This window comes from Oncorhynchus mykiss, chromosome 17 (genome assembly GCF_057628025.1).
Source record: "Oncorhynchus mykiss isolate SJ-2025 chromosome 17, ASM5762802v1, whole genome shotgun sequence".
NCBI lineage: Eukaryota > Metazoa > Chordata > Actinopteri > Salmoniformes > Salmonidae > Oncorhynchus > Oncorhynchus mykiss.
The window spans coordinates 34,229,776-34,242,749 of NC_143038.1; the positions used below are offsets into that span (position 1 = coordinate 34,229,776).

The 12,974-nt window shown below is 39.3% G+C and overlaps 1 protein-coding gene across 1 annotated transcript; it reads right to left on the bottom strand.

Annotated features, from left to right (window-relative positions):
- Positions 1–841: 841 nt before the first annotated feature.
- On the bottom strand, positions 842–6,550 carry LOC100653435 (FK506 binding protein 3; the record flags this gene model as incomplete). Its single annotated transcript, NM_001246329.2, is given in 3 exon segments — positions 842–1,550; positions 6,285–6,347; positions 6,516–6,550. Coding segments are annotated over 3 exon segments (133 nt in total), but the record flags the coding sequence as incomplete, so codon positions are not given.
- Between the last annotated feature and the right edge of the window lie 6,424 nt (positions 6,551–12,974).

The following is a 12,974-nucleotide window of genomic DNA, read 5'->3' on the forward strand; positions in this document are numbered from 1 at the left end:
TGCAATAGCACTATAAAAAAAGTATTTCTTCAGACACCCACATGCAGGTCGAAAGATCCCTGTTAGGGGTATCATCTCATGCAAGACCAAGGGAGTAATCTATCTCATCACCTGTTCATGTGGAAAAGCCTACGTAGGACAAACAAAAAGACAATTAAAACAACACATAGCTGAACACCGCAGCTCAATCAGGTGTAAGAACATTGACTATCCAGTAGCAGCTCATTCTGTTGAAGGTAACCATCCCATCTCCTCCCTCAAATACACAGGCATTGAGCATGTTGCTCTACCAAGGAGGGGAGGTAACATCGAGATCCTACTACTACAAAGGGAGGCTTACTAGATATCCTATCTAAAAACATTGACCCCTAGTGGTCTGAATATTGACTTTTATCTCAGGCCCTTATGGACAAATGTTCCTTCATGAGCAAGTCTTATAAATTGAACAACTATTTTTTCAGCTTATTATCGTACACCTAATATGTTCCCCCTGTTGATGCCCATTATATATTAAGGTTGAACCAAAAGATTACATGTAACAAAAATGAAATTGAATTAAATAAAAATGCATGTTGATGCTAATATGATGTACAATATTCTATTGTTTCTATATGATAATAGCGTAATATATTTAATATGCCATATAGTATTTTGTAACCATTTCACTAGTTCATTTGAATTGACTTAATCATTATGACACCTCTCACTATTGTCATTGGTTACACTAATTGCACTGTTTGTCTACATAAAGCATTCAAGTATTCATGAAATTACCCTGAGGAAGGCACAGTGATGCCGAAACGTTGATAAATACCCATTAAATTGCTGGGAGTTTATACATGAGTGTGAGACTTACTTTATTTTTTACACATTTTTACCCCCCCCAAAAAACATGGAAATGTCCACTCTACCCAAAAATACAACCAACTAAATCCAGCATTACCACAAAAATGGAAGAGGCAAGTGGAAGTGGGAAAAAGTAAGGAACTTGGCTGTTTACCCTGCATTAAAGACCAACATTGGTTAAAGACAATTCTGATTTTCAAAAAAGTATATCACTTGTATTTAAGAACCAAAACAAGGGACAACTGTGCCATATACAGTAACAGTCAAAAGTTGACATATCTACTCATTCCAGGATTTCTTTATTTTTACAATTTTTTTACTATTTTCTACATTGTAGAATAGTGAAGACATCAAAACTATGAAATAATCATGTAGTAACAAAAAAAGTTAAACAAATCAAAATATATATTTGAGATTCTTCAAAGTAGCCACCCTTTGCCTTGATGACAGCTTTGCAAACTCTTGGCATTCTCTCAACCAGCTTCACCTGGAATGCTTTTTGAACAGTCTTGAAGGAGTTCCCACATATGCAGAGCACTTGTTGGCGGCTCTTGCTTTACTCTGAGGTCCAACTATTCCCAAACCATTTCTATTGGGTTGAGGTCAGGTGATTGTGGAGGCCAAGTCATCTGATGCAGCAGTCCATCACTCTCCTTGGTCAAATAGTCCTTACACAGCCTGGTGATGTGTTTTTGGTAATTGTCCTGTTGAAAAACAAAATGATATTCACATTAAGTGCAAACCAGATGGGATGGCATATCGCTGTAGAATGCTGTGGTACCCATGCTGGCTAAGTGTGCCTTGAAATCTAAATAAATCACTGATAGTGTCACCAGCAAAGGACCCCCACACCATCACACCTCCTCCTCCATGCTTCACGCTCTATCGGCAGGACAGAACAGCAGCCTCTGGTAAGACACGGGGTAAGGGCCCTATGCATATCTGTAAACAATAGCTGGTGCATGATATCTAAGGAAGTCTCAAGGTTTTGCTCACCTGAGGTAAAGTATCTCATGATAAGCTGTTGACCACACCATCTACCTAGAGTTTATCTGTATTTTTCGTAGCTGTCTACAAACCACCACAGACCGAGGCTGGAACTAAAACCTCACTCAATGAGCTGTATTCCGCTATAAGCAAACAGGAAAACGCTACCAGAGGTGGCGCTCCTAGTGGCGGCGCTCCTAGCGACACCAGGATGCTGCCTTCTAGGCAGAGTCCCTCTGTCCGGTGTGTGTTCTTTTGCTCATCTTAATCTTTTCTTTTTATTGGCCAGTCTGAGATATGGCTTTTTCTTTGCAACTCTGCCTAGAAGGCTAGCATCCCAGAGTCGCCTCTTCACTGTTGACGTTGAGACTGGTGTTTTGCGGGTACTATTTAATGAAGCTGCCAGTTGAGGACTTGTGAGGCGTCTGTTTCTCAAACTAGAAACTCTAATGTACTTGTCCTCTTGCTCATTTGTGCACCAGGGCCTCCCACTCCTCTTTCTATTGTGGTTAGCGCCAGTTTGCGCTGTTCTGTGAAGGGAGTAGTACACAGCGTTGTACGAGATCTTCAGTTTCTTGGCAATTTCTCGCATGGAATAGCCTTCATTTCTCAGAACAAGAATAGATTGATGAATTTCAGAAGAAAGTTATTTGTTTCTGGCCATTTTGAGCCTGTAATCGAACCCACAAATGCGGATGCTCCAGATACTCAACTAGTCTAAAGGCTGATTTATTGCTTCTTTAATGAGGACAACAGTTTTCAGCTGTGCTAACATAATTGCAAAAGGGTTTTCTAATGATCAATTTGCCTTTTAAAATTGTACACTTAGATTAGCTAACACAACGTGCCATTGAAACACAGGAGTGATTGTTGCTGACAATGGGCCTCTGTACGCCTATGTATTCCATTTAAAAAAATCTGCCATTTCCAGCTACAATAGTCATTTACAACATTAACAATGTCAACACTGTTTCTGATCAATTTGATGTTATGTTAGATGGACAAATTGTTTTTGCTTTTCTTTCAAAAACAAGGACATTTCTAAGTGACCAAACTTTTGAATGGTAGTGTAGGTCCCAGAGGCTTCTAAACAGCTTCTATCCCCAAGCCATAAGACTCCTGAATAGCTGTCACGCCCTGGCCTTAGTTATCCTAGTTTTCTTTGTTATTTTGGTTAGGTCAGGGTGTGACATGGGGGATTTATGTGTTTTTGTCTGGTCTAGAGGTTTTGTACATTTATGGGGCTGTTTCCTTTCTAGGTAGTTTTGTATGTCTATGGTTGCCTAGATTGGTTCTCAATTAGAGGCAGCTGTCTGTCGTTGTCTCTGATTGGGAACCATATTTAGGCAGCCATGTTCTTTGGGTATTTTGTGGGTGATTGTCTTCTGTCTTTGTGTTTAAGCACCAGAAAGGACTGTTTCGGTTTTCACATTTGTTGTTTTGTATTTTGTAGTGTTCTCGTTTATCGTCTATATTAAAGATGTTGAACACTAACCACGCTGCATTTTGGTCCTCCTCTCCTTCAGCGGAAGAAAACCATTACAATAGCTAATCAAATGGCTACCCAGACTATTTGTATTGCCTCCCCCCCCATGCTGCTGCTACTCTCAGTTATTATCTATGCATAGACACTTTAACTACCTACATGTACATAATTACCTCGACACCGGTACCCCCTGTATACAGTGACGCTATTTGCAACGGCCGTTGTTGGTGGAAGAAGAGGAGGACCAATGCGCAGCAAGTGTCCATATTGATAATGTATTATCATGAACACAAGAGAACGAAACAGTCCTGAACGGTGAATACAATAAAACACTGAACAGAAAATAATCACCCACAATTCAAAGGTGAAACCAGGCTACTTAAGTATGGTTCTCAATCAGGGACAACGATTGACAGCTGCCTCTGATTGAGAACCATACCAGGCCAAACACAGAAATCCCAAATTATAGAAAAAAGAACAGACTGCCCACCCCAACTCACGCCCTGACCATACTAAAACAAAGACAAAACAAAGGAACTAAGGTCAGAACGTGACACTATTGTTATTTACATCTTTAATTATTTGTTATTCTTATCTCTTACTTTTTTTTGGGGGGGGGGGATTTTCTTAAAACCGCATTGTTGTTTAAGGGCTTCTAAGTAAACATTTCACTATAAGGTATTCGTTGTTGTATTCGGCGCATGTGACAAATACAATTTGAAATATATTTTATATTTGAGATTCTTCAAAGTAGCCACCCTTTGCCTTGATGACAGCTCTGCACACTCTTGGCATTCTCTCAACCAGCTTCACCTGGAATGCTTTTCCAACTCATCCCAAACCCTCTCAATTGGGTCCTGTTGAAAAACAAAATGATAGTCCCACTAAGCGCAAACCTGGATGGGATGGCGTATCGCTGCAGAATGCGGTCGTAGCCATGCTGGTTAAGTGTGCCTTGAATTCTAAATAAAATCACAGACAGTGTCACCAGCAAAGCAACTCAACACCATCACACCTCCTCATCCATGCTTCACAGTGGGAACCACACATGCAGAGATCATCCGTTCACCTACAATGCGTCTCACAAAGACACGGCGGTTGGAACCAAAAATCTCAAATTTGGACTCCTCAGACCAAAAAGGACAGATTTTCACCGGTCTAATGTCCATTGCTCGTGCTTCTTGGCCCAAGCAAGTCTCTTCTTATTGGTGTCCTGTAGTAGTGGTTACTTTGCAGCAATTCGACCATGACGGCCTGATTCACTCCGTCTTCTCTGAACAGTTGATGTTGATATGGGTCAGTTAATAATTTATTTGGGCTGCAATTTCTGAGGCTGATAACACTAATGAACTTATCCTCTGCAGCAGAGGCAACTCTGGGTCTTCCTTTCCAGTGGCAGTCCACATGAGAGCCAGTTTCATCACAGCGCTTGATGGTTTTTGCAAATGAACTTGAAGAAACTTTCAAAGTTCTTGAAATTTTCCAAATTGACTGACCTTCATGTCTTAATGTAATGATGGAATGTTGTTTCTCTTTACTTATTTGAGCTGTTCTTGCCATAATATGGACTTATTTTACCAAATAGTGCTATCTTCTGTGTACCATCTCTACCTTGTTACAACACAACTGATTGGCTCAAACGCATTAAGAAGGAAAGAAATTCCACAAATTAAGACACACCTGTTAATTGAAATGCATTCCAGGTGACTACCTCATGAAGCTGGTTGAGTGAATGCCAAGAGTGTGCAAAGCTGTCACCAAGGCAAAGGGTGGCTACTTTGAAGAATCTCAAATATATATTTTGATTTGTTTAACACTTGTTTGGGTTACTAGATTATTCCATGTGTGTTATTTCATAGTTTTGATGTATTCACTATTATTAGAAAGTATAAAAAAAATCATGAAATGAATAGGTGTGTTCAAACTTTTGACTGGTACTATGCATGCATGTATGTATGCATGCAAATATATATTGGGGATTGGAAATTATGCAGACAATTATATTGATGGAATCTACTTTGTAGCCGCACTTTTAAATCTGATCTAGCCCCCAACAAATGTTATAAAAATCCTATACTGTCACCCTCAGCCAGCATCACAACTGTATACAACTATTTGACATTGTACACAGTGTTATATAACTGTAAAAAAATTATTTATTCCTCGTGTCACTATTTCTATTTTAAATATTTTTTTTATTTCATATTTTTATTTCACCTTTATTTAACCAGGTAGGCTAGTTGAGAACAAGTTCTCATTTGCAACTGCGACCTGGCCAAGATAAAGCATAGCAGTGTGAACAGACAACAACACAGAGTTACACATGGAGTAAACAATAAACAATAAAGTCAATAACATAGTAGGGAAAAAAAGGAAAAAATCTATATACATTGTGTGCAAAAGGCATGAGGAGGTAGGCAATAAATAGGCCATAGGAGTGAATAATCACAATTTAGCAGATTAACACTGGAGTGATAAATGATCAGATGAACATGTGCAGGTAGAGATACTGGTGTGCAAAAGAGCAGAAAAGTAAATGAAATAAAAACAGTATGGGGATGAGGTAGGTAAATTGAGTGGGCTATATACCGATGGACTATGTACAGCTGCAGCGATCGGTTAGCTGCTCAGATAGCAGATGTTTAAAGTTGGTGAGGGAGATAAAAGTCTCCAACTTCAGAGATTTTTGCAATTCGTTCCAGTTGCAGGCAGCAGAGAACTGGAAGGAAAGGCGGCCAAATTAGGTTTTGGCTTTAGGGATGATCAGTGAGATACACCTGCTGGAGCGCATGCTACGGGTGGGTGTTGCCATCGTGACCAGTGAACTGATTTAACTCTGTATCGTTGATAAAGGACACGTAAGCATTTCACTGTTGGTCTATACCTGTTCTTTTAAGAAGCATGTGACAAATAAGTTGTTTATTTTGTCTGAAGATGCCTATATTTACACCACAAGCCCTCTCACCTCTCTTTGCTTTCTCTTTCTTCTTACTCTCTTGGTACTCCGCAATTTTTTTGTGGAAGAATCCTAAAAAAAAAAACAAGACAGGTGAAAAACACATTTTTGCTAGGTGGGTAAGTGAATATGCATCTATGAAAAATGTTTTTAAAGTTACCCACACATCTATCTTTGGAAGTACAAAGATATATTGTATTCTACTACATTCTATTCTGTCAGGTAGTGATGCGGTCAGACCTTCCTGTGTGGGCCGTCTCTCCACTTCCTGTATGAAGATGTCAAACATCTGTGTCTGGATAAAACGCTTGACAAAATGTTGGCTGGCCTTGTGCTCGGAGGCCTTGCAGAAGCTCTTCTTCTGGAACACCCCGGGCTGCCTACCGCTGCTGCCTTTGACATGGGAGGAGAAGTGACCCACCGTCTTCACAAAGAAGGAGAGGAAGGCCTCCGAGACCACCTTGTTTAACTCCTCTGAGGCTAGACACAAAACACAGAGTGAAGAGAATACAGACGTTTCAGTCAGGATGCTGAGGAGGTGTCTATAAAAACACATGTTGGAAGTCCTCCGACAACACGCCTCTACTATGTTCTGAGGCTGGACAAAACACGCCGTGAACAGAAGATTCAGTCAGTTTTAAAGTATTGTCTGCTATAAGACATCCTATGATATTGACACAATCATAGGTTGGAAAGCAGAAGACAACTGTATGGCAACCACAAAACATGGTGAAAGTGTATGTGGGGCTTGGGTCTGTTTGTATGAGAGCGTAGGGGTTGAGGAGTAGCGTCTGTGTCTGGATCCAACCTGGTCTCAGAGCATTTCATATTATTCTGTACGTAAATACCGTATACTCCAATTAGAATGATATGTTACGTTTCGTATGGTATGTATTAATTTGAGGATGTCCATCACCCATTTCGTATGATGTTACCCATTACAATTTGTATTATATGTTACGAATTTGCCATATGTACAATATGTCACGAATTTGTAAAACGTATTATATGTTACGAATTCTAGCTAGGTGGCTAACGTTAGCTAGGTGGCTAACGTTAGCTAAGCTAGGGGTTAGGGTTAAGTTTAGGAGTTAGGTTAAAGGGTTAGATGAAGGGTGAGCTAACATGCTAAGTAGTTCCAAAGTAGCTAAAAAATTATTACAAAATGACTAATTAGCTAAAGTTGTCCATGATGAGATTGACCTCGCAACTTTTGGGTTACTAGAAGTTCGCCCGACCAACCACCCTCCTTTCATTTTTGCCTTAAGTAACCATCCGTCCTCTGAAACCATACCAAATGTAACATTTCAAACTAAAGAGTGTCACGGATTTACATACAGAATAACACAAAATGCTCTGAGACCCGGTTGCTGGATCAACTTAGGCATTGCAGTACTAGAGGTCGACCGATTAATTAGGGCCGATTAGGGCCGAATTCAAGTTTTCATAACAAACGTAAATCTGTATTTTTGGACACCGATTTGGCCAATTTTTTTTTTACACCTTTATTTAACTAGGCATGTCAGTTAAGAACACATTCTTATTTTCAATGAACGGTGGGTTAACTGCCTTGTTCAGGGGCAGAACGACAGATTCTTACCTTGTTAGATCGGGGATTCAATCTTGCAACCTTATGGTTAACTAGTCCAACGCTCTAACCACCTGCCTTACATTGCACTCCACGAGGAGCCTGCCTGTTACGCGAATGCAGTAAGAAGCCAAGGTAAGTTGCTAGCTAGTATTAAACTTATCTTATAAAAAACAATCAATCATAATCAATAGTTAACTACACATGGTTGATGATATTACTAGTTTATCTAGCGTGTCCTGCGTTGCATATAATCGATGCGTTGCTCATTCGCAAAACAGGACTGTCGTTGTTCCAAAGTGTACCTAACCATAAACATCAATGCCTTTCTTAAAATCAATACACAAGTATATATTTTTAAACTTGCATATTTAGTTAATATTAACATAGTAACATGAATTTCTTTTAACTAGGAAAATTGTGTCACTTCTCTTGCAACAGAGTCAGGGTATATGCAGCAGTTTGGGCCGCCTGGCTCGTTGCGAACTGTGTGAAGACTATTTCTTCCTAACAAAGACAGCCAACTTCGCCAAACGGGGGATGATTTAACAAAAGCGCATTTGCAAAAAAAGCACAATCGTTGCACGAATGTACCTAACCATAAACATCAATGCCTTTCTTAAAATCAATACACAGAAGTATATATTTTTAAACCTGCATATTTAGCTAAAAGAAATCCAGGTTAGCAGGAAATATTAACCAGTAAAATTGTGTCACTTCTCTTGCCTTCATTGCACGCAGTCAACATTTTTGGCCGCCTGGCTCGTTGCGAACTCATTTGCCAGAATTTTACGTAATTATGACATAACATTGAAGGTTGTGCAATGTAACAGGAATATTTAGACTTATGGATGCCACCCGTTAGATAAAATACGGAACGGTTCCGTATTTCACTGAAAGAATAAACGTTTTGTTTTCGAGATGATAGTTTAAGGATTCGACCATATTAATGACCTACGGCTCGTATTTCTGTGTGTTATTAAGTTATAATTAAGTCTACGATTTCAGTCAGGATGCTGAGGAGGTGTCTATAAAAACACATGTTGGAAGTCCTCCGACAACACGCCTCTACTATGTTCTGAGGCTGGACAAAACACGCCGTGAACAGAAGATTCAGTCAGTTTTAAAGTATTGTCTGCTATAAGACATCCTATGATATTGACACAATCATAGGTTGGAAAGCAGAAGACAACTGTATGGCAACCACAAAACATGGTGAAAGTGTATGTGGGGCTTGGGTCTGTTTGTATGAGAGCGTAGGGGTTGAGGAGTAGCGTCTGTGTCTGGATCCAACCTGGTCTCAGAGCATTTCATATTATTCTGTACGTAAATACCGTATACTCCAATTAGAATGATATGTTACGTTTCGTATGGTATGTATTAATTTGAGGATGTCCATCACCCATTTCGTATGATGTTACCCATTACAATTTGTATTATATGTTACGAATTTGCCATATGTACAATATGTCACGAATTTGTAAAACGTATTATATGTTACGAATTCTAGCTAGGTGGCTAACGTTAGCTAGGTGGCTAACGTTAGCTAAGCTAGGGGTTAGGGTTAAGTTTAGGAGTTAGGTTAAAGGGTTAGATGAAGGGTGAGCTAACATGCTAAGTAGTTCCAAAGTAGCTAAAAAATTATTACAAAATGACTAATTAGCTAAAGTTGTCCATGATGAGATTGACCTCGCAACTTTTGGGTTACTAGAAGTTCGCCCGACCAACCACCCTCCTTTCATTTTTGCCTTAAGTAACCATCCGTCCTCTGAAACCATACCAAATGTAACATTTCAAACTAAAGAGTGTCACGGATTTACATACAGAATAACACAAAATGCTCTGAGACCCGGTTGCTGGATCAACTTAGGCATTGCAGTACTAGAGGTCGACCGATTAATTAGGGCCGATTAGGGCCGAATTCAAGTTTTCATAACAAACGTAAATCTGTATTTTTGGACACCGATTTGGCCAATTTTTTTTTTACACCTTTATTTAACTAGGCATGTCAGTTAAGAACACATTCTTATTTTCAATGAACGGTGGGTTAACTGCCTTGTTCAGGGGCAGAACGACAGATTCTTACCTTGTTAGATCGGGGATTCAATCTTGCAACCTTATGGTTAACTAGTCCAACGCTCTAACCACCTGCCTTACATTGCACTCCACGAGGAGCCTGCCTGTTACGCGAATGCAGTAAGAAGCCAAGGTAAGTTGCTAGCTAGTATTAAACTTATCTTATAAAAAACAATCAATCATAATCAATAGTTAACTACACATGGTTGATGATATTACTAGTTTATCTAGCGTGTCCTGCGTTGCATATAATCGATGCGTTGCTCATTCGCAAAACAGGACTGTCGTTGTTCCAAAGTGTACCTAACCATAAACATCAATGCCTTTCTTAAAATCAATACACAAGTATATATTTTTAAACTTGCATATTTAGTTAATATTAACATAGTAACATGAATTTCTTTTAACTAGGAAAATTGTGTCACTTCTCTTGCAACAGAGTCAGGGTATATGCAGCAGTTTGGGCCGCCTGGCTCGTTGCGAACTGTGTGAAGACTATTTCTTCCTAACAAAGACAGCCAACTTCGCCAAACGGGGGATGATTTAACAAAAGCGCATTTGCAAAAAAAGCACAATCGTTGCACGAATGTACCTAACCATAAACATCAATGCCTTTCTTAAAATCAATACACAGAAGTATATATTTTTAAACCTGCATATTTAGCTAAAAGAAATCCAGGTTAGCAGGAAATATTAACCAGTAAAATTGTGTCACTTCTCTTGCCTTCATTGCACGCAGTCAACATTTTTGGCCGCCTGGCTCGTTGCGAACTCATTTGCCAGAATTTTACGTAATTATGACATAACATTGAAGGTTGTGCAATGTAACAGGAATATTTAGACTTATGGATGCCACCCGTTAGATAAAATACGGAACGGTTCCGTATTTCACTGAAAGAATAAACGTTTTGTTTTCGAGATGATAGTTTAAGGATTCGACCATATTAATGACCTACGGCTCGTATTTCTGTGTGTTATTAAGTTATAATTAAGTCTACGATTTGATATAGCAGTCTGACTGAGCGATGGTAGGCACCAGCAGGCTCGTAAGCATTCATTCAAACAGCACTTTCGTGCGTTTTGCCAGCAGCTCTTCGCAATGCTTCAAGCATTGCGCTGTTTATGACTTCAAGCCTATCAACTCCCGAGATTAGGCTGGTGTAACCGATGTGAAATGGCTAGCTAGTTAGCGGGGTGCGCGCTAATAGCGTTTCAAACGCCATTTGCTCTGAGACTTGGAGTAGTTGTTCCCCTTGCTCTGCATGGGTAATGCTGCTTCGAGGGTGGCTGTTGTCGATGGAAGGGAGGTAGGAGGGAGGAGAGGCACGGAAGCTATACTGTTACACTGGCAATACTAACGTGCCTATAAGAACATCCAATAGTCAAAGGTATATGAAATACAAATGGTATAGAGAGAAATAGTCCTACAATAACTACAACCTAAAACTTCTTACCTGGGAATATTGAAGACTCATGTTAAAAAGGAACCACCAGCTTTCATATGCTCTCATGTTCTGAGCAAGGAACTTAAACGTTAGCCTTTTTACATGGCACATATTGCACTTTTATTTTCTTCTCCAACACTTTGTTTTTGCATTATTTAAACCAAATTGAACATGTTTCATTATTTATTTGAGGCTAAATGTATTTTATTGATGTATTATATTAAGTTAAAATAAGTGTTTATTCAGTATTGTTGTAATTGTCATTATTACACACAAAAAAATAATAATAATCGGCCGACCTCTATGCAGTACCTAGAGTGGAATTTCCAGGGTTGTGCCACGGTCAAGCCCTGGGTATTCATGTTTGTACAGTATGTTTCCCCAACAACACAATGTACCACAGTGTGGTATGCGAGAGCAGGGTTGGGAAGGTTACTTTTTAAATGTAATCCGTTAGTTACTAGTTACCCGTCCAAAATTGTAATCAGTAGCGTATTTTTTGGATTACCCAAACTCAGTAACGTAATCTGATTGCTTTAATTTACTTTTAGATTACTTTCCCCTTAAGAGGTATTAGAAGACGACAAAAATGGATGTTACCAATTGAATGACATCTATTGCAGGATAAATCAATGTAAAAGTTTACATAGCTGGCCATATATGGATGTTATATTTTACTTTATTGGTTGGTTGTGTAGGCTTCGTCTAACCCATCGCTTTCTACTACATATAATATTTTTACATTAATATGATTTATAAGTCCAAAAATGGATATAACTGTCACACCCTGACCTTAGTATTCTTTGTTTTCCATGTTATTTTGGTTAGGTCAGGGTGTGACACGGGTGATGTATGTGTTTTTGTCTGGTCTAGGGGTTTTGTATGTTTATGGGGCTGTTTCCTTTCTAGGTATATTGTATGTCTATGGTTGCCTAGATTGGTTCACAATTAGAGGCAGCTGTCTATCGTTGTCTCTGATTGGGAACCATATTTAGGCAGCCATATTCTGTGGGTGATTGATTCCGTGTCTGTTTCACCACACGTTACTGTTTCGGTTATTCCCGTTTCGGTTTTTGTTTTGGTTTATTCATTAAAAACAACTATGGACACTTACCACGCTGCACTCTTCAGACGAAGAGGAGGAAATAAGCTGTGACAATAGCAACTACAGATTGCCCCTTTTAAGTCTATCAAAAGTGTGCAAGTTTGAGCATGTGTCCATTAGGCCTACGAACGTATTTGTTTTTCATCAGCATGAATTAGATTGAGATTTTATGAATTAGATTGAGATTTTATTCCATAGGCTGGGATCCACCCTATGCAGCTGTTGAGCGCACTGTCCACTGGTTTCAAAAACAATGATTGATAAACAGCTTAAACTTCTTGAATTCAACCATTATTGGGTTCAAATACACATTTAGATTTCTGAACAGCCATCCACAACAACCATAATCCGTAAGGCGCAAATAGCTAAATCAGAGAGTAGCAGTGTGATTCACAACATGTAGATATCAATAATTAGTGATATCCGTATCGCCATAGACGACACCACTGCTCTCATCCTTACCTCCAAGCGTTTTTTCAGGTTGG